This window comes from Gallus gallus, chromosome 20 (genome assembly GCF_016699485.2).
Source record: "Gallus gallus isolate bGalGal1 chromosome 20, bGalGal1.mat.broiler.GRCg7b, whole genome shotgun sequence".
NCBI classification, from domain to species: Eukaryota; Metazoa; Chordata; class Aves; order Galliformes; family Phasianidae; genus Gallus; species Gallus gallus.
In genome coordinates this window covers 11,839,775-11,861,482 of record NC_052551.1, presented here as the reverse complement: position 1 = coordinate 11,861,482, position 21,708 = coordinate 11,839,775, and the positions used below count along the sequence as shown (strand labels likewise).

Below are 21,708 nucleotides of genomic sequence, written 5' to 3'. Positions count from 1 at the left end.
GGCACCCCTCGGAGCTTTGTTTTTCCCACGGAACAACCTCACGACCCTTCAGCAAGCAGCTGCAAAGGCTGGGACTGCCGCATCCCACGGGCCAGCACCAGAACCACATCCGATCCCACGCCAGCACCCTGCTAACACACACTGCATGGAGAACACTCTGGCACAGCAGCACCCGGCGTGAGCAGCTCCACGCTGTCCTTCCCAGCCTGCCTGCAGAGGGGACATGCCCACTGAGCCGAGCATCACATCTCAGCCGCTCTCGTTTCAGCAAGAACCAAAACAGCTCCAGGCAACAGCTGCAATCCGAGGGCTGCCAAGGAGGGTGCAGCACCAAGCGCTTCTCCTGCTTTACTGGAGCGATTTCACCCGCGGGATGCCAAGCTCCACTTGTGAGAGTCTGATGCTCTCTCTCCCTGAGACCACGGCACAGGAAGACGAGATGAAAGAACAAAGAAGTTAAGCTGGCAGATTACTCAGCCGTTTGTCTGCTGGGTCATCTGAGAAACAAGCAGACCAGGCAAAGCCATGACTGCAATATTTGTGTTCGTGTTTATCTGTTACGTTTATCTTCTAAATAATACCTCCACAAAACCACATACGAAGGGCCCATCAGATTGTCAACAACTGTATTTGTTTACCAGACAGCACGGGAAGCACTATCTACCTTTAGATAGATACAGAGCGTGATATTGCCACTGCTGGCACAGATCAGCAGCATCCTGAAGCTGCAGCGGCAATGCTGAGGCACAGCAGAGCAGGATCAGCCCATGGCAAAGAGCTCGCGCTGGATTCAGCCCTGCCTCATGCATCATCAGCACAGTTAGCAGCTAAATTACATTTCCAGACTCAGCCTGCTGGTTATGATGCACAAAGCAGAAGTAACGCCACGTGAGGCAGCGCAGCCTGCAGCAGGACGGCTGGCAGCACCTCTGGCACCAGGGCTCACAAAAGGGGTGGATCTGAGGAAAATCACTGCCGCAGAATGGGCGACGGCGGCCCAAGAAGTCATTCGCATCATGCCAGCCCTTGGAGCACAACTGCGCCTTTAATACAGCTCCTTTTCATCATCTGTCACCCCAGGCAATCGAGCATCACATCCTCTGAGTCACTGACAAGCGATGGCCTCATCCTGCACCCCCACTCCCTTTTTTTTTTTTGTTTGCTTTAAAGGAAACGGCCCCATTTCACGCTTACAGCTGTGCAGTCATCAGGCGGGTCAGGCCCTAGGAAATATCCCAGTCCTCAGACACAGCAGCTGCCCGCTCACAGCGCCGTCCGGATCCCAAGGGTGAGCGCAGCAGGCGGCGGGGCTGTGGCTGTGGCTGTGGCTGTGGCCACGGAGGCCCATAGGGAGCAGCCAGCAGAGCCAAAGGGGAACCATCAGCACGGCCACACGCAGCTCTGACATGGAAACTGCAGGCATCCCGGCAGGGATCAGCAGCTCTTTCAGCCAGGACACCTTCTGGCCACCAGCAAAGACCTGACCAATGGTAACTCGTATGGAGAAAGCTGGAGACAGTGGGGGCTCACCCACTGAGCGTGTTGGTGCCCCCAGAACCTCCTCACCGCCCTGAACACAGGCATGCAGAGGGGGGACAGGGCTGAGAGCGACAGGCCTTGTTTCTGGTCACACACAGCACAGACCGACCACCCCAAAAACGACCGCAGAGACACCCGATATCCGGACCGAACCAACCGACCCTGGGAGACCAAAGCGGTTCCTTCAGGGGTATTTCTGCAGGTAGTAAAAATAAGCCCATGAATAAGTCAGTGCCTTCGCACACCCCGGGGATGCTGCGATCAATATGAGGCATGCTGCCATGGAGGTTTTCTTCCTCCCAACCAGCAGAAGCCCACGACAAAGGAAAGCACATCTCATTTATGAACTTAGCTATAAATACTTTTGCTAACTGCCATTTAGGAATTTCATTTCCTGCTTGAGCAAGTCCTGTTGAAAGAGGCAATTACCAAATTTGTTTCTAGTTATAGAAATAGATGTTTGTTGCTGCCCACATCTGTTTCGACAGACGAACCACCAGTCGCGGACGCTCCGTGGAGAGCAAACACTGCACCCAGGGAGGGCTGTGCCACTCTGCACAGTGTGAGTGGCAATTAAAGGCGGTGTGCGGCAGGGCAGGCCTGGCCACGGCGTGGCAGGGTGCACACCTGCAGCTCAGGGTGGGCTGTCACCCCCCAGCTCCCACCTGCTGCCTCTGATCCGAGGGCAGGCAGCTCCAACTCACAGAACTGCAGGGGCTGGAAGGGACCTCTGGAGATCACTGAGCCCAATCAGTGCTCCCTGGGGTCAATTGCACAGGAAAGCATCCACAGCAAGAGACTCCACCACCTCCCGGGCAGCCATTCCAGAGCTGCCAGCCCAGTGCCTGCACCCAGCTGTCTGGGACCCCGCAGTGGCATGGCCCCGTGGCACCCACATGGCCATGGCAGACGGGTGTTGAAATGTGAATTGAGCAAGCTGGCCAGAGCCACAACGAGCTGCATGGAAACCGGATTTCCTCGGCTCTGTCAGCAGGACCCCTCTCCTTTCTGTACCTCTTTTTAAGTGCCATTATCTTCCCCAGAGCTCAGCAGCCTTTGCTTGCACAAGGAGCGACATTTCACAAGGGCAGCTACTTCCAAGGAACAAATACAATTTTATGTCACAGCCATGCATTGCATTGAAAATGCCAGTTGCAGGCAAATGCACACCCAAACATGCTGTGTTTGGTCACTGCCATGCTCAATTTCAATTCTTGATCCGGTCTGAACATCACTATATGGGAGGGAATGTATGTGTGCACTCCCATGCAGGTATGTGGAAAAAATAAATGTATTTATGTATGACACATGTCGGGGCAAATGGGGAAGGTAAAACCACCCCGAGTCTGGTTAAATTAAGAGGTAACGAACCTCAACCTTGATTGCAGCAACAGCCCTAGAAAGATTTTAAGTAACTCCTGCAGCAGATACACTGGAAGGGCCATATTCTGCTGCGTTGGTTTGTGAGTCTTTACGCAGACACAAAAAAGCATCTTTTCTGCTCAGTAAACCCGGCTGAACAGGGCTGGTTCCCAGTGCCCAGGCTGGTGTTCCTCTCCTCCAGCCAGGCAGGAAGAGGTGCTCCATCCCACCCATCCCATCCCATCCCACCCATCTGCGCCCCTCCTTTGTCCCACTCCCAGACCTTTCCCATGCGGTGCAGCCACCAGAAGGCAGATTGATGACACGGGGCTGTGGCGGAAAACTGACGGCCGCCCGGCGAGGTCAGCGCCCACAATGGGCTCTGGGGGAGGCCGCCGGGACGCGGCCATGGCGGTGAGGACCCCTCGGCTCCCCGTGCCCCACAGCCCGGCTCTGCAAGGAGGGGACGGCACGTTCTGCTTCAGTGGCCACCGCGGGCGACCGCCACCTGCCCATGGGGACGGGGATGGGGACAGCAGCTGCCCTCATGCTGAGGCAGAGGAAGACTTCGGAGGATGGGGAAGAAGAGCACAGAGGGGAGGATTATCCAACAACACAGCTTGTCCCCTTTTCATTGCATTTAACAATAAAGCAGTAGCTATAGCAACGGGGTTAATTAATGCGCCCTATTTGCATAACTAAAACTCTGACCCATTCAAACCTGGCTGATATTTTCATTCTTAAACATGGCCCGCAAGGCTGTGCCCTTATCGCAGGGAACACAAACAAAGCCATCTCCATATGCACCGATAAACCCACCGATATCTGCACGCAGCGCCGCTCCACCGCCCTGATACGCGACCTCGGCGGGGCTGCGGGGGATGAGCTCCACACACCTTTATTCCTCCAAAAAGCATTAACATTTGTGAATACACATCCTAAAAAGAACCACAGAAATGGGAACTGAAGCGTCCTTCCAGAAATAAAACGGGGAGCAGCGGTTTTTTCAGGGATGGAGGGAGGAAGGCGCATTCCAGGACAGAGGGGTAAGGAGACAGGCGATGCAAAGGGCTCAGACTATCGTATAACCAGAGGGGGAAATGTCTTCTCACCACAAACATGCATCTGCATGATGTCTAGACAGTCATAAAAAGGGCAATTAGAGTACTGCAGGCTGCAGTAAGCTAATGTCTCCTCTCTCAGTCTAAACAGTTGAAACACACTGCACTAACTTTGAAAATATATATATAGGGGGAGAGAGAGAAAGACACGTTTGTAAGGAAAAATGTTTTGAAATTCAGTTCTAAATAAGCCGGTAAATGAATTCAACCTTGTCAAATCTTTGCCTTATAACATATCAAATATTCCGCCTGCGTCCTGTCTAGACTGCGATAACAAAGGGCATTTAAAGCCCTGCAAGATGCGCTGACAGAGTGGCCATTTAAAGATGCAGTATTGCTTTCTCCATCTAAAGCGATTTGTCAGATGGAGTTCAAATGAAAATGATAAGCAATCACCCGGGTTTGCAACCATTTAAAAAGGAAAAAAAATCAAAAAATAACAAAATGCCCACAGCCTGCAGATAGAAATCCCACTGAAGTCATCCCAGTGTATCATCCCAGCAGGATTTGTCTGGCAGCTGCTCATTTTTTTACTCCGCTACCTTTGCACATCACACACATCTCTGCATCCCGAGCGGGTTAAGTTCTCAAACAACTCTGGTGTGTTAATTGAGACAATGCGATGCTTTGCGGACAGACACTACGAAAACTGGAAGGGACAACAATGAAAGGATTGTTTTTTGCCGTGCACTTGAAAGCAGGAGGGCGAGCTGCCTGACACAGCCAAGCACCAGTTGCCATCGCCGACCCGCTCAGCCCCGGCGCTCCTGACCACAGCACAGCAGCACAGAAGGACAAATCAGAGCAACCCGTGGGCACACACAGCGCTTTTACTTCTCACTGACAAACAACGGTACTCTGGGAAAAGCAGAAGCAGATACAACCCTGCCTAATACCGAAACACTCCTCCCTTCCTGAGCTTCATCAGCCGCTGGAGAACCAAGATCTCAACAAATAAATGCAAAGCAGGGCTCAGCAGACTGATGCTGCAGCTCCGGGCTCTGGCAGGGAACCTCAGGGCGGCCCCACGCAGGCAGTGCAGCACAGATCTCCGGGCTTTGCTGCAGGGCTGAGACGGAGCATGAGGAGGGCACACCGGGGCACAGCACCCCTATGGCACAGCCACCCCTATGGCACAGCAGCACGGCTCAGCCCGGGGCAGGTGGGAGTGCAGTGAGTTCAGCGCTGGGGTCACGGCAGCTCCTCGCCCTCCAGCATCCCACCGGCACCTCGTCTGCCCCTCCCTCTGCCTCCCCACCCTTGTTTCTTAATTATTATTTTAATAAGAGCGTTTCCAACTTCACTTGCTCATTCCGCAATAGCCCAAGGGCTACAACTGTTCATTAGGTGGAATTTCTGTTTTAATTGCACCGACACAGATGTGTAGGTTATCTGGAAGAAATTACTAAAATGAGCAGTAAAGAACGGGGCTGGATGCTTTCCTCCTGTACGGAGAGATTCATCGCCGCTCAAAATGCATTGCTCGGCCCTTTGCAGGTGCCATACACGCACATCCTCACACCTTACAGCCAAGGGCTGGCCTTCAAGAAGCCTTCTTCCAGGAGCAGAAGTCAGTCTGCTCTCACCACATATATACCTATACACACATATATTTTATCATTATTATTTTTGACCCTTGCTAAGATCAGGGAACACCAAGCCCCGCAGGAACAAAGCAGTGCCACCACTCCTGAGCCGTGCCCAGCAGCCCCCACGGCCTCACTCTGTCTCCTCGCACCACTTTCAGGCCCCAGGCTCAGGTAGGACCCTGCCTGCCCCCTGCACAGCACTGCCACCAGGCATGGCTGTGCTCCACACAAACCCCACCGCCCAGCGGTGCTGCAGCTGCAGCTGTCAGACCGGCCGTGGGCTGTGCAGGAGCTGCTCTGCAATTTGTGCTGGCAAGAGCCAGACACATCTCAGCCCCGGACTCACTGAGAAGTGGCTGCCCGTGTTAGTCCTATTCAGAACCTCTGTCTGAGTTCTATAGGCTCACCCTTCACACAACACAGCGCACACAAACACGAGATGAGGGAGCATGCCAGACCCAGGCGCATGTCACCTCACAAGGGCACTGCTTAACGTGGGTTTTGGTGCTCTGTAAGTATTTAATAGATTTTAATTCAATGATATAGAGTATGAACCTGCCAATTTTTTGTTACGTCCTCTTGCCAGAAGCACAAAGGAACAGCAGGAACCTTGCCACCAGCTCCACCATGCACATCCCCCTGCCCTCCCTCCTGCCCCACGGGGCAGCAGATACACCAGGCTGCAGCTGCAGGGTGGGACAGGCATGCACCAAGGGCTCGGGTCCCACCTCTGAACACGGCTAAAAGCCATACAGAGCATTCTCCTTCAGCAAAACTGCACTTTGATTTTGAGCTGGAGGAGTGCCAGCAGGGAAATCACAAATGCCTCCTATCAGGAAGGCTGAACTAAAGAATACAACCTTTCCTGTGCTGCGAGGGTGCTTGCTTTGCTCTGTGTCTGCTGAAAACCTTCAACGTTCTACTATTCTATTTTAACGAAACCCTGCAACTGAAGCATCTCATGTGCTAAAATTCAAGAGGCAGAAGTGCATCAGTACCATCCGTTATTTCTAAGTGCTCTGCTCAGGCTCGACTTGGTTTTGTGTCTTGGTCCTAGATGCTTTTTGGCAGTTTGCTCTAGACTTCCTGGCAGGGGCTAAAAGGTTTTTATTTAGCTGGTGTCAGCTGAGCATCTGTGCCTGGGAGAAGTGGAGCGGGGGCGATCCCGACTGCCTTTCAGAAGCACATTTCCTTCTGGGCGCTGCCTGGGTGATGTTAAATCCCTGCACGTTTGGGTTGCGGGGTATCCTCACCCCAGGCCAACATCCCTGCCCTGTGGTGCCGGGGAGCCAGCCGGCTGTCCCCACCCCAACCTCTTCCCAATAGAAGTCACAGAGTGCCCGAAGCCCAGCCTGAACCCCAAGACACGTGGGGTGGAGAAGGGATGCTCACAGCATCACGTACGGACCGTGCGGGGCCATGCAGCAGGGCTGGGACTGCGGCAGTCACAGGGCACGTCCCAGCAGGAGCCAACAGCTCGGGGGATTCCACACCTTCCATCTGTGGAAGAGGTACTTCAGCAGACAGAGGCTCAGAAGCGCCCGGTGCCGTGCCCTGAATGCAGCCCGGATGGGGGGCAGCCATCCCTGCAGCCTCAGCCCCTGCTCCACCGCCGTGCACCTCCTGACACCACGCGTGGATTATTTTTGGTACCGTGCACGGGAAGATTGACAGATCCTACAGCGAGGTTTTATCAGCAGTTTGCAGCTATGGAAACAAACCAATTTAGACTAATGTAACAAAATACCCAAACTGACAACAATGAAATAAAGGGCGAAGCCTATGGGCGTTTTCACAGAGGAGCGTGGAAGTGAATGCAGCGTGACCCGACTCCCGGGAGCTGGGTGAGGGCCGCACGGCAGCTGGGATGGACTGCCCCCAGCCTCCAGCAGGCCATGCGTTTTCACCACGTTGCATTTCTTGCATTCCCCTTTTATGCAAACCCTCCGCCCCACCCTCTTATTTTCAAGTGTGAAAGTGCTGCACCTCTTCCAAAATCAGCTCTCTGCTGGGGCACCTCTGTACCCCACACCCCACTTAAGGCCAGCGCCCAAGGGAAGCCCGGCAGGGATGGTTACAGCCACTCTTGCTGCCCACCGTGGGGTCCCACAGGACTGCCTCCATCCCAACCAGCGAAGGAGACACACAGTCACCAGGCCTGGCCACAAGCTGACCCATTTCGGGCCATGCACTGTGCTCCACATCCCACCCATCTTTGCCTCTCTCCCCAAGGCACAAATCCACATACATGGGACAGGGGAGATCAGGGGAAGCAGGGAAAACTGCAGCTGGAACAAACCCCTGCACAGGCTTCCCCAAATCACAGGGCAATGCAGTGGGTGCAAGCTGCACAACATCAAACAACAGCGAGCATCTCCTGCAAGAGTAACAGCATGAGAGCACAGCTCAGAGCAGTGGGACACCGCGTCTCCAACAGAAAACCCCACACATCGGCTGTCCCAGACACCACCCTGCAGGAGCCCATCGCTCCCCACCACACACAGCATCTGCACCACAGCACTCCTCACACATTGGTCATGTTTTGCAGCTTGTCTGCAGAAGCAGAGGCTGTTGTGCTGTACAACCAAATTGTGCCACGAGGCTCAAAAGAAAGCAACCGAAATAATTATTTTTTGTTTCATGTTTGGTTACGACTTGCACTAATAAATGCTTGATAAAAGCCCAGTGAATGATTTGTAGGCACTGTGAGCATGTTAAAGATCCATGTGTGGTTACAAGCAAAGGTCATAAGCCCTATTGACTTTGCGGGCTCTATAACAATTGATTAGCTGTTTATTAAAAGCATTTATTCATCACTTGTAAATACTTTACCTAGTTGGTTCATCCCAAGCCAATTCGGATACCACCCTTAAGCAAAGACACCTTACTTGTGAGGTGTTCTCATCAACTCAGATCTAAATTGAGAGAGAGACCCACAGATGTTATGATGTCTTCTTAGAACAGCAAAGGCAGCTTTGCAAACAGCTGTAACCTCAGACAGGCTCAGCAGGGCTTCCGAGGCCCCATTCTGTCTGTCCTGGAGGTCCCATTCTGTCTATCCTAAAAGTCCTGAGGTCCCACTTTGTCTGTCCTGAAGGTCTTGAGGTCCCACTTCGTCAGCCCCTGACACGCTGAGCCTCCACAATTACATAGTGGCAACTCCTGCAACACTGCACTTCCGCAGGGTACCTGGGAAGGGGTGACTAAATGACCCGGACCACCGAGAAAAGCTGAACAGGCAGCACGGCATCCCGCAGGGGATGCAGGAACACCTGCACACACAGCTCCCTTTATGAATGCCACAGGGACTGTCTGTCGCTGATAAGGGTTAATCAGTACTAATTAGTACCTGCCACAGCCTGATTCCAAGGAGTCCTGCTGGCCCATACAGCTGCCTTTAACCCCACACCACAGCCAGGGCTGCAGCCACACCATGGCTTCCAGCACTGCCCCTCCATCGGGCTGGGAGACGTCACTTTCCACACACCCAAGAGTGCTGAGATAAGCAACTTTTTCACCCCGATTAAGGGCTGGAGAGCGGCTGTAAATTACCGCAGCAGCTAACTAGCTTCGGCTCCGCAGGCCGTCAGCTCACTGATTTCAAGTCACGCTGATTTAGAGGAACGAGTCCAGATGTGCGGCACATCGATCCTCCAGGCACGGGAGGCACCGAGGAGCTGCTGCGAATGCAGGACACGGGCAGCCCTGCTGGGTGCGTGCAGAGCAGCCGGTGTGACTTCGGGCAGTGCCTGGCCGAGATATGCTCAGCAGAGGGACTGACTGGGGGCGATCTCCCTTGGAATAAAACCATCAGCCCCACTTCTTGCAGCCGACGTACTGAAAGGCACTGAATGTTAAACAGAGGCAAAGAAGTACAAACCAGCAGCATCTGGAACTTATCCTTCCCTGCCTCTGCAAGAAAGAAAAAAAATCACACTCTATTCTTTTTGAGAAAGAAAACTGATTATATAGAATTATAATGCTGCAAGGAGAGAAAAGCAGAGATTTTCTTTGAAACTCCGTTTAGACAATTAACAAGGGGTAATTTCAAAGAAGAAACAAATCGTATCTCAGCTTCTCCCACCCCGTCCCAGTGCCAGCTTTCCTCCCATGTGTTGGCTGAGACAAACCGAGTCCTCATTCCTGTGAGACCTTCAGTAAGCTGGAGGGATAACCAGTTCCCATCCTCACCGGTTGGAGATAAACCAAAAACCACAGTTCCTTTAATTTGCGGCAGGAAGGTTCAGAGAAGCCTTGCTTCCCGTGGAGAAACACCACCTGGGGACCAGTTGTCCCAGAGAGGAAGGCTCAGTTGTTACCCATGAGAGCCAATGCTCCGTCTCTCCCAACAGAAGAACGGAAAGGCTTTAAATATAGAAACAGGAAAGCCTATCTGGATTACTGTAAGGATGCAGGGTCAAAACACGACACCCTTCACTTCCTCAGGCCCCCGGTGACAGCCTGCCCTGCGCCCAGGGCCCACAGGGCAACCTCCCAGCCCACGGAAGTGCCTCCAGCCACTGAATTACCGACGTAACCGCATCGATCAGGCTGCAAAACAAAGCGGCGGCTCTTGGCACACACGCTGTCCGGCAGGCACAGCTGCAGGAGCTGCACGTTTCTCACCTGCTGGCAGTTACAGCCCCAATAAAGCCGCCCTGTGACCCGGCAGTGCCGTGCCAGGCAGCTCGGTGCTGCAGGGTGAGCTGGCGGGCACACACAGGCCAGCTGCAGCCGGTCCTCCACTGCCTTTCCAACAGCACAGAGCTGCAGGAACTGATGGGTACGGCTGGCTGTGCAAATGGGAGCAAGGCTGCTCCCAGCACCAATCCCATTCCTTGGGCTCCTCAGCCCCCCATGTCCCCATCTCCCCAGCAATGAGTGGACCGGTTGCAGGATTTCATCGGGACACTCAGCTCAGAAGCTGTAAAATCACTGCGCAAAAAAATCACACCTATTTTTGTAGCAGCCAATTAAAGCTCGTATTTAGGTCCCCTTGCATAGCCCTGCCTTACATAAAGCAATTCTTCCACTCGAAATGTACATTTTTAAAGGTCGTTCTGCTTAATTTAATAAAGCCTTCACGTGGGTCTGCAAAGCTGTGGAAGCAGAACCAAGGAGGACACATGGCTGCGAGAGGCAGCTCCCTCCACAGCAGACAGCCGGATCCAGGGGGGATGAAAAGCATCTCCTGAGCCACGAACCCGCTGAGCCTGGAGTGCACTTATGGTCTGAAGAGCAGCAGAACCCCATGGCCAGGACAAAAGAGAAATTCCTGAACATCTGCACGGGGCTGTGAACCCACTTGAGGCACTGTGCTGCACAGCAGGACGCACCATCAGCCTGAGCCCACCCCGCCATGCTTCCCTCACCTGGGAGGGCCTCTTTCTGCACATCAGTTAAATAAATGCTTCCATCTTTATACATACATGCATATATATATATACATTTATACATAAATAGGCATATACACGTATGTATAAACACACACATACAAACGTATTTAAAGCTGCACTAATAAAAAGCACGTAGTGAACTATTAAATGGAAGCTGCCTATTATGTTTATGGTTCCTTACAGTTCAGGCCTGGATGGCAAGTCAATGGATGCTCAGTGGTATTTATCGAGAAAACCCATGAAATATGAGGATTAAGAGCCATCGGCAGAGCAAACTGCACAGGATGCCCCACACATGGGCATGCACCACAGAGCCAGCCTCACGCTGAGCCCTCCCACATGGCAGCTCCCACCGCAGAGGCTGAAGAAAAGAGCCCCAGAGTGAGATTTCTGTGTGTTATACTGCAAACTCAAGGCTCTAAACTGTGTCAAGGTCAAGGGCAGAAAGGCAGGCAGGGCAGGAGCTGCTCCAGGACAGCAGTGAGACATCCTGCTGCAGGGACGCCTGGGATACTGACAACAACAAGCCCAGCCCTGCGCCTGGTTATCACCAGCTATAACCCTAACAATTCCAGCACCGCCCAGCAGCGCTGTAGGGTGGATCTCCCAGCCCCATCCACAGAGCACAGCCTGGACTCATCCCCAGCACAGCCAGAGGTGGACAGAGGTAGGAGCAGCTTTGGGACAGGACTGGAAGCGCTCACCCCAGCACTCTGCACTCAGACATCTTTTGGGAACTCACCCGAACAGCTCGGCTCCCTCCCCTGCCCTGCAGGTAAATCCAGCATGCTGCTTGTGCAATGAGTTGACTTAAAGTGAGGGCAGAGGCAGCAAGCTGTGCAGACAGCAGGAGAGGCTTTCAGCAGTCTGGGTCACTTCCCTCTGAAGCACAACATGTGTTGGGCCAGGCCTGGCTCCTTCCGTGAGCATGCAGCAGGACAGTCATGGCCTTCAAGGCTTCGGCCAAAGGACCACAAAGACACGTTGCCAACTGTGCACTTCTGGCCCGGCTGCTTTCTGTGGCTATAAAGCCCACCTGCCTCCTGCTCACACCCAGCTCACACCGAGTGCCCTCCCCAGCTCCCCACCAGCAAGCCCAGCAAACCGCTCAACCCACCCAAACCCCAACAGCGTGATTCTGAAGCAAAAGCAGCCAGAACTGCTTTTAGTATCAGTTACCAGGGGGAAAATTAATGCTCACAGAGAGTGAAATGGGACAGGGATAGAAGAAAGCTGTTTTGTACGCTGCAGGTCTCCTCCCTGGGGTTTTAGAGCACTTCTTCAGACGCATTTGGCAGGAAAACCAACTCACCTGAGCACCACCATCATCACACAAGCCACACGTCACACAGCCACTTAGCATGACGTGCGAATAAGAAATGCTATCACTCATTAACAGCAAGTTAATTATATATTAAGCCCAAATCTGCACGTAAAAGATACAGAGTGAGGTCTGCCATAGCAAAGAGCAGAACTTTGCTACTATGAACACACACCATGCATGTTCACATCTGCATCTCAAGGAAGGCTGTGGGTAATACCAAAGCAGTTATGCAGGGGAGTTCCTTAGGAGACAAGCTAGACAATTTATTTCTTGTATCAGACCTACGTTAGCATTTAAATAGGACCTACTGTAGCAATCTTTAGCAATGCGCAGATGTGGTTTTTGAGTAATGGTTAGTGTTACTTAACTGGTTATACTCACTAATGTAATTGACACCTATTCCATCATCCTTAATACACCCACTTCTTTCTCCGATACCATAAATAGATTAGAAAAGTTTCTGCAGATGGCCATGACCCCATTTGTTTGTGCACTTAGCCATGTATGAATCACTCTTGGCTTGTAGCAGCACTCTGGAATTACTGAAAGATAACTAGTCGGCACAGACACCAATAAATGAATCATGCTTTCCACAAGACCAAACCTTTGGGCTTTTACAGACTCCAATTACAAAGTAAGAAGAAAAGAACAAAGAAATTACTCAGTCTATTTGCACAAAGTCATGCAGAGTTGATTCATAGTTTTGCAGAATTATTACTGACAGCCATTTGTAGGGGGTTCCAGGAACAAACCAGCTACTTAACATATTGGGCAGAATGAAGGGAGGGAAAAAAACCCCCAAACCACGTCCTGCATGTCATTTTTGAAAAGTTGTATTGATTCCTGTGCAAGGGCCTCTTTTCACTGCCACTGTGTTCCGAGCCTGGGGGTTAAGCAGCTCTCATTCTCCAAGGCTAAGCTGTGTTTGGCTGGGTTGCTTGGGCCAAGTTGGCAAATGTGGGAAATCCTGTTGCACCTGCTGAAGTGCCCACGCCTCGTGCCAGCAAAACACTGCACACACAGCTCCTCATCCCCGTGTGCATGAGCAGGGCCTCGGGAATGGATCACAGTGCTGACACGTGCAGAAACACCCGCATTTCTAAATGCACATTCTTGGGTATACGCTGCAAGTAAAAGATCAGCCAGTCAGAAGTACTCCATTAAAGATATGTGCGAGACTGAGTACACTGAATGCAAACGTGTGAACCACTTGGAAGGACTGTGGACATCCACCAACACTGACAACTTGTGAGGCAAGTTTCTGAAGATGTGCAAGATAGCTTTATGTAATGCACTGCCTGTGACAACACCAACACGCACCGCAGACAGAACGCCCCGCTCCGCATGCAGCCTGAGTCCAGTCTGCCCCAGCTAGAAACCTGAAGTCAGCTTACTTGCAGGAAACAGGTGACCCTCCATTGATTATAACCTTAGCAGTGTTATCCTCCTTGACACGCTCCACGAGCTGTGCTAAGTTATAAGGATCCACAGATGGGACATGGTACCTGCCTGACCCCCACAATAAGCACCAGTGCATCGAGTGTCACAACTGCATCTGCAGGTTGCACGGCCACGCCGCCCTGCATCCACCACATCAGTATCCCACCCCAGAAATGGATGCAGAATGATGAGGATGACATCCAGCAGAAGGTCGTTGACATTCTGGACCAGGATGCAGCAGATGTGTATATGCTACCATTTGTCTCAGACACTGCTGTACCCTTTGCCCTCTAAGGCCCATCCCTGCGGGCTGATTGCTTGCAGGTGAGTGGTGCAGCCTTTCTCTCTCCAGCTGAGCTTGGTCTGCAGATTGCTGCCAACCTCATACATCTTGGAGTCAGAGCCAGCACCACAAGAGTGACTACAAAGCTCTGCATCCACTGGGAAACTCTTGTCTATTTGTCCTTCACCCATAAGGCCACTGATTCCCCAACAGAGAGAAACCCTGCTCAAACTGGCTGCAAGAAGGGATGATGCTACACAAGATTTAAACAAAAACCTTAATAAATGTTCTCAATTCCTACCCGCCCCCTTACTCCATCCCTACCACAAAAATTAATGCAACAAGCCCTCTTTACAGGGATAAACATAGTTTATCTGAGAACATGCTGTAGATGAAAAGGGAAAAAAAGGTTCCCACCAACACCACCAGAGCAGCAGGCTGCCTTCAGAAAGCTTCTGGCTTGCTAGATTCAGGGCCTGGGGTGCAGCAGGAGACCACAAGGCTGCATGTGCCACATGGGAACATCAACCTTCAGGTGTAAACAAAAACAAGTCAGGAACCTGCGAAGCTGGGCGTGTGCTCTACTCGATGCTGCACACCATACTGCAGCAGAAATGCTAATGCAAGTTTAGTTTTCACGCTGGAGATACTGCAGAAGATTCCCAAAGCTTTGATAATATTTAACATCTCTCCTAATTTCCTTTCTGGCGTCATCATGAATGTACCACAGTAGCCAACAGATCTGGGATGAAGTACAAGTTCCAGCTGGCTGCAAAGCAGACAGGAATCCTGTGTGCTCGTCCTGTTCTCTCCCACAACATACCTCTGCACAACTGACCTAAAATGAGAAAAGAAATCGTGAAACTGCCATTACAAAGAAGCATTTAAAATGCAGATCAAAGTGCTGCCTTGGAAGCCGTATTCCCGGCCAACCCATCAGAGCTCTCTTCACTCTCAGTAGTTCCCCAAATCCTCCATTTGGATGATGAACTACAGCTGAAATTTATCTGCTCTAAAAAAATGCACAGAAAGTCACAACTCCTTTCTCCCGCTACCAACCACTTCTCTCCCAGGTCCATTCTATACGACTTTCTTGTATTGCTCCATCAATTAACGTTCACAAACGGGTTCACGCCTGTGTGCACACACAGATGCTACCCCAGTGCTGCAGCCCATCTCCAGCGCTTCCTCCCCAAATCATCACAAAATGAACCTGTGGCAATTCAGCCACACAGACGGGATGAGCGCTGCGTACAGCATCCCCACTGACATTAATGATCCCTTTGCTTTACGGCTGCCTGGCAGTGTGCTGATGGCACGAACAAAGTTTGCGCCCAACTGCAGCCCTGGAGACCCCCCTGCGGGCAGAGCTGCACCACCAGCAGGTGCCCCATGTGAGCACCAAGGGCTGCAGTGACCGAACAGCACGGATCTCCCTGCAGGCAGTGAGTGAGGTGTGAGCCAGTTTGTCAACGAAAAACCATTGCAAATAAATGACCTTTTTTAGCTCATGAGGGTTACCAAATTCTGCCAGATGCCATTACCTGAAACAAGACCAGCAGGGACGACGGCACAGTGAGTTATGCAGGAAAGCAGCTGGGTTGTAATTATGCCTATTAGTGACACCACGTATTTTGGTACTTCCCTTGAAAAGGTATCCTCGTGTCTACCCATTTATAATTTAGGTTTACAAATTCATTCTCAAGCTGGATTTAACTTGCCACTGACTCTCAGTGCTGGAAAGCTAAAAATGTTAGCACGTTGGGTGAGCAACAGCAAATAAAAACCAATAAGGAAAGAGAGCACTTCTCTGTAGGCACTCCTCTCCATCTGCAAAGCAAGCGGCTCATTCATACCCTGAGCATCTCGAGGTGTGTCAGACCCCCCCGGAGCTCCTGGCTCAGAGGGACGCAGTGTGGGTGCTGTGTGTCACACACTTTGGTGCCAGCCTGTCGCAGTCAGCACCTGCAAACGGCACCAGGTGAAATGAGTGCAGGGCTGGGTGAGGGCTGGGCAATGTGCTGCCCCTGATATAGCCCACAGCCCCCATGCCCTGCTCGGTACCTCCTGCTGGAGCAGCCCCAGCCATGCCACATCCCTGTGCTGTGCATGGTCCTGGGCACTGCTGCTGGGTGTGCAGTAGGGTCCTGCTGCGATGCCATCCAGGTGTTCACCCAGAAGAAAAAAAAAAAAAAAGCCCATCTTTTTCCTCCTATTTCCTCCACTACGTCTTTTCATTCTCTCATTCGGCCCTGATTATAGCAGCAGGATTACATCACTGCTCAAGGGCACTAAACCAAGTCTGGCTTTATGACCCCAGTGCTGCAGGACTGGAGCACGGCCAGCCCCCAGGCCAGTGCCCGCCCCTGCCCTCTCCCTCCTGGCACCCCTGGGGATGCCAACCTGCACACAGAGCAGTGCTGCCTGCAGGGACACATGGCACTCTCCCGGTTTTGGCTGCAGCCAAACTGAGAACCACAGCCGGAGCACACTTAGAGAACACTCCACAGCTTGCTAAGGCACTGGCGGCAGCTCAGCCTTCCTACAGCCTCCTGCAGGAAACCTCGCAGATGAGGGAGGAAAAAAAGGCATTATACGCTCTGCCCTGAGCGAGGCTGTAGCTGCTGCTGACACTGTGTCAGGACAGAGACATCCCTGCCAAAACGCAGTCTGAAGTGGTCAGGAGACGTGATCCTCAGAGGAGCCATCAGCACTGTTTGTTACTAAACCCAGGAATGCAAAAACCTCCAAGCCCTCACTCCAGACAGAGCTCCCACCGGTGCCGCTCAGCCCAGCACAGCGCCGTGGCTCCCAGGCAGCCCCCAGCACCGGCACAAACCCAGCACAACCCCTGCAGACCCACGCCCGGAGCTGCCCCATCCCTGCACCAAACACCTCACCGGCACCCCATCTCCCTTGGCAGCTGAACCCCTTTGGGAACATCCCATGGGGTCTGACGCAGCCCTGGCACGGGTGAGGTCCCCGTGGATATGGTGGGATGCTGCAACACCCCCCCCGGCGGCAGCGATGAGCTGCCAGGCACACACCTCAGTCTGTCACTCACCGCACAATGAGTTCTTTACAGACTCTTCTGACACCAGGCTCAGTCCTGACCTCTGTCACTCCGCAGAGGCAATTCGTTACCATTGCTGCACCCAGTGCTGCCCAGCACCGCCGGATGGGCTCAGCCTCTCCTTCCCAAACCCCTCATCCAGGAGCTGTGCAGAGCACAGCTGCTGCCCACTGCTTGGGAGAGCCAGCGAAGAAACAGTCTGGGGACTCAGATACAGGGCTAACCTAATGAGAGAGTTAAATTAGTTTACAGCTCTGCCACTGCCTCGAAGTGTTCCTGCCTGGGAACTTTTGGCTGGGAACTGAGATGGCATCTGATGGGAGCTGCCCAGAGGTCCCCTCAGACTGGAGGAGGAAAAAGCCATAATATGACTTTCTGTGAGGGCGGATGGGGCTCAGCTCTTCCCTCCCCTCCAGAGCCGGACTATCAGCTAACAGCTCCTGCAGGACCACCGCAGCCCACCGGTGACACTATGGTGAGCAGCAGCAGAGAGGTAAATGACATCGGTGGCAAAGGGGAAGCCCGGGAAGGACGGACAGGCGAGCAGCCCTGCAGCCCGGCCACACAGCCCAGCCCCAGCAGCAGTGGGGTTGAGCACAGCGTGGGCAGCACTGCAGGGACAGCCCTCGGGACTGCGGGCACTGCATCCCGCTAAGCCCGTGTCAGAAAATGCAGAAACAAAACCCAAGATGCTATCTCTAAGAAGCGTGAAATTCAAAGCTGGGGTGGTTGCAACAAAACCTCACGGCAACAGAGTGGGAGAGCAGCTCTATCTCCAGCAGACGCTGCCCGTGTGAGCTCCCAGCGCTGCCACCAGCCCAGCCCGGCACCGGGCGCAGCCTCAGCCCCGCAGCGCTGCCGCTGGCACCAAGGAAGGGCCCTCATTATTTATCCGCTGCTATTGGTATGCACATCCCGCCCGGCCGCCGGAGTCAGGGGAAAAGAATGGTCTATTCAGTACCGGCAGTGTTAATAAAATCAGGCAAATCCAGCTTAGTTTTGTCTGAACACGAATGAGATTAAATCAAGATTAAACGCACGCAGTACAAAGGGAATGGTTTATGCTAAAATTCAGAGTGAATCCATTTTAGCAGCCGGTGTAGAACCGCCCCCAGCTCTCCGGCAGGACGCGGACACCTGAACCGAAGAACGGCGGCGGAACCGGAGACGGCGGAGGCTGCCCGGCACCGGGCTGTGCGCGGCACCGCTCACGGAACCACTGCGGGAACGGCACGAACCGCCCGGTGCCATCACCCCGCAGCGGGCACTGAGAGAACCCATCCGGTGCTGGGAACACCCGCACAGCCTTCCCGAGGTTTTGGGCCGTTCAGCATCAGCCTCAGCGGGTTTAAGTTCCGCAGCCCCGTGCTGACAGCCCGCCCGGCCCCGAGATCTTTCCCCGTACAGAAAACCCCTTCGGTTTTCAGTCCCAGAGCAGCCACCGCGCCTGTGTCCTCGGCAGTGCCATCCTGCGCTCCATCTCCAAAAGGCAAAGAGCAACGGAACGGCGGTGCTACCGGGTCAGGCGCTGCCCTCTCCTACTCTGCTCGGGTTGAAAAATATTCATTACCGCAGGCGAACAGCCCCCAAAAGAGACGGGGAAAAAACCCCAGAAAAGCACAACCACGCCGACAGCGGGAGATGGGGGTGGGGTGGGGGGGCTCCTATCCGCGCCTCCTCACGCCGAGACAGAGGGAGGGCCCCGCGGGGTCGGGGGAGCCCCGGGAGAGGGGGTCGGGGCGGCGGGCACCGCGCGGGGGCGGCGGAGCGGAGCGCACCTTCAGCCGCGGCCCCGCGGTGCCACCGCCGCGCGTGGGGAGCGCAGAGCGGCCACAGCCCGGGGAACTTCCCCGGCCCCGCTCCCACCGCCCGCTGCCATCTGCACGCCCAGCACTGCACGCCCAGCCCCGGAGGGCCGCAGGACGGTACTTACTGATCTCCATGCTCTGGAACAAAGACCTTTTGCAGTTGCATGTGCAGGACACATTGGGCTGAATAGCGACGGCCGTGCTGTTCAGACCCATTAAGTTATACATTTAAAAAAAAAATTAAAAAAAAAAAAAGGAAAAAAAAAAGAAGAAGGCGACGGCGACACAAAGCGCTTCAGGGCCGCCGAGCGCTCCCCGGGCAGCACCACATAAAGCCGGGGCTCCTCCTCGGCGCGGGGGGGCGGGGGGAGGGAAATGCAGCTGCGATTAAAAATTGGAAATCACAACCGCGGCGCAGCGCAGCGCCCCCCGCAGCGGCTCTGCCCGGCACGGCTCGGCTCCGCCCGGCTCGGCTCCGCGCCCCCTCCGGCCCGGGCGGCGCTGTGCTGGGCCCGGCCGCGGCAGCCCCTCACTTTTGTGGGGCGCGGCGGAGCGGCGCGGCGCGGCGGGAGCGCGGCCCGCCCGCTCCCCGCTCCCCGCTCCCCGCTCCGCTCCCGCCCCCCGCGCTCATTCACGGCCACGGGGACGCGGCCGCGCGCCGCCGCCAGCCGCGGGCGGGCCCCGTGACGTCAGCGCCAGACGGGGACTGCCCCGCGTCCTCGCGCCGCCGCCGCGGGGGGGGCACTGCGGGGAGGGCACGGAGGGGGGGGGGGGGGGGAGGGCGCCCCGCGGTGCGGAGCCGGGGGGGAGGGGGGGGCGGAGGCCCCGAGTGCCGCGATCCGAAGGGAAAGAGAGGGGAAGGGAACGGGGCACGGCCGAGCGCCGCGGCGCGGGGCTGTGCGCTCCTCCGGATCTCAACCCGTAGTTCCGATTCCCTTTTTTTTGGTTATTATTATTTTTGCTTTAGAGCGATCGCTTCAAAATGGAGCGGCCCGTCCGCTTTTAAAAAGGTGAAAGGGAAATGCTCCATCTCCTCCCCGGGGTAACACGCGCCGGGGGTCGCCGCAGACGTTCTTATCCCGGAAAGGGACCCTCGCGGCGCACAGCCACGTGCCGGGCCGGGCCGGGGGGCAGCGCACCTCTGGGACCCCGCAGTCCCGCAGCCCGGCGCTGTGCGCACCGTGGAGGTCACTCCCGGAAGCCCCACCCGGTACCCCTCCCCAAAACAGGATGGATTTTGCCGTGGCGGTTCACAAACGCTCGGTAACGACGTGCCTGCGCTTCGTGACGCCTCGTGCCCCGTCCGGCGCCGCGGAGCTGCCTGGGGAGACAGCCGGTGGCTGCCAGGCCCAGCCTGCCCCTGTGTGGCACCCGGCAGTCACCATCCTGGGGAGCGCTGGGACGCCGTGCCTGGCGGGAGCTGCACTGCTCAGCTCCCGGTGTGCGTGGGCCCTCTGCCACCACTGCTCCACCAGAGACACGGCTTTGTGTATTCAAAGCCTTTGGCAGCTGAATATTAGAGACCAGATCCCACCTGGTGGCCCCAAAAGGTGGCTGTGAGCTCAGCCCCTGCCCGCAGCTGGCAGCACCTATGTTCAGGGCATGGTGACGGTGCGGTGCCAGCCCTGCAGTGCCAGCCCCCTGCCCAGGGACACGGGCCATGCAGCCCCACAGCTTGCACAGCTTGCAGGGCACCGCAGGAGGAAGGCTGCATGGGAGGAAGGCTCCGGTTGCAGACACAGGCTGCTGCAAGTCCGCACATCGCCCTCACCTCCCGGAAGACAAAGCAGAACGGTCTGCAAGTCGATGCTGGCCTACAAACGCCCCAGTTCCCGCTATCCCGACTGCATCTGAACCACTCATGCGGCTTTACAACAATCAGCATTTTTCCACTGTGATTTAAGAACAAATAATTAAAGTCATCCCAGATGGGCTGGTAAAATCAGTGTACCTCAGCTAACTGAACGCTCCGCAGTAACACCATCCATCCCCCCCAAACCCCAGTGCTCAGGGCAGCACCACACTGCGCTGCTTCTCCAGTCCATCTCTGCATTGACACCTGCGCTCCATCCCGGCTGAGCTCGAGCTCCTTGGACAACCTGCACAGCACACAGCGATGCTCTCTGGTCGGTGGGGCCAACAGCACTGTCTCCAGGCCTGCAGTCGCTGCTCACACAGTCATGCTTCAGTCTTTGCTTTCATTTGTCACGGCAGCACTTCAGCGTTACAGACTGCAGTGACCCTGCGTGATCATTGCAGTGCTACACCAGGCACAGGCTGAGGACCGTAACTGGAAGGAGAGGGCCGTAATAACAGAAGTAACCCTAAGAGTCAAACCATCTTCGCAGAGTGGCTGAGGAGATGCAAAGAAACGCAAAAACAGCTCCCCAAAGGTTTGTTAACCAAACAGCTGTCCATTGAGGAGACGGAATATCTCACAGCACTACTTGGATTAATGTTAAATAGATACGCACCGACGCAATAGGGCAATAGTTACCATGGTGAGTAATTCTGTATTTATTTTCAAGCACACCTTATTTCTAACAATCCCAGACACGGTTCCCACCTTCTGGTGAGTAACCTCTTCATTTAGGTTTTTAAACTGCTTGGGACGAGGCACTCCAGGGCTCTCCCCGGCAGCAATAGTGAGATCTGTGCAGAGAACAGCGCAGGGCAGGGACGGTGCCCAGCAGCCCCTCGCTTCCCTCTGCAAGTTTGCACAGATTACTCTCACGTATGATTTAAAGCCCAGCAGCCATTCAGGATTAATTCC

General features: G+C 54.4%; 1 protein-coding gene across 5 annotated transcripts in view; it reads right to left on the bottom strand.

The window, feature by feature from the left end:
* The window catches only part of PMEPA1 (prostate transmembrane protein, androgen induced 1), a 34,681-nt gene extending 14,411 nt beyond the window's left edge, over positions 1 to 20,270 (bottom strand). For 2 of the 5 annotated variants that reach the window (XM_046902890.1, XM_046902891.1), the window contains exons 1-2: positions 19,061 to 19,241; positions 14,878 to 14,892 (exon numbers count right to left, since the gene is read on the bottom strand). In XM_046902890.1, the coding sequence (XP_046758846.1) occupies positions 14,878 to 14,892; positions 19,061 to 19,163 (118 nt within the window). In that variant the 5' untranslated portion in view covers positions 19,164 to 19,241. Of the gene's footprint in view, positions 1 to 14,877; positions 14,893 to 19,060; positions 19,242 to 20,210 lie in introns of those variants that run through there. The other 3 variants (XM_040650746.2, NM_001031492.2, XM_046902892.1) reach the window with 2 other exon arrangements.
* Positions 20,271 to 21,708: the final 1,438 nt, after the last annotated feature.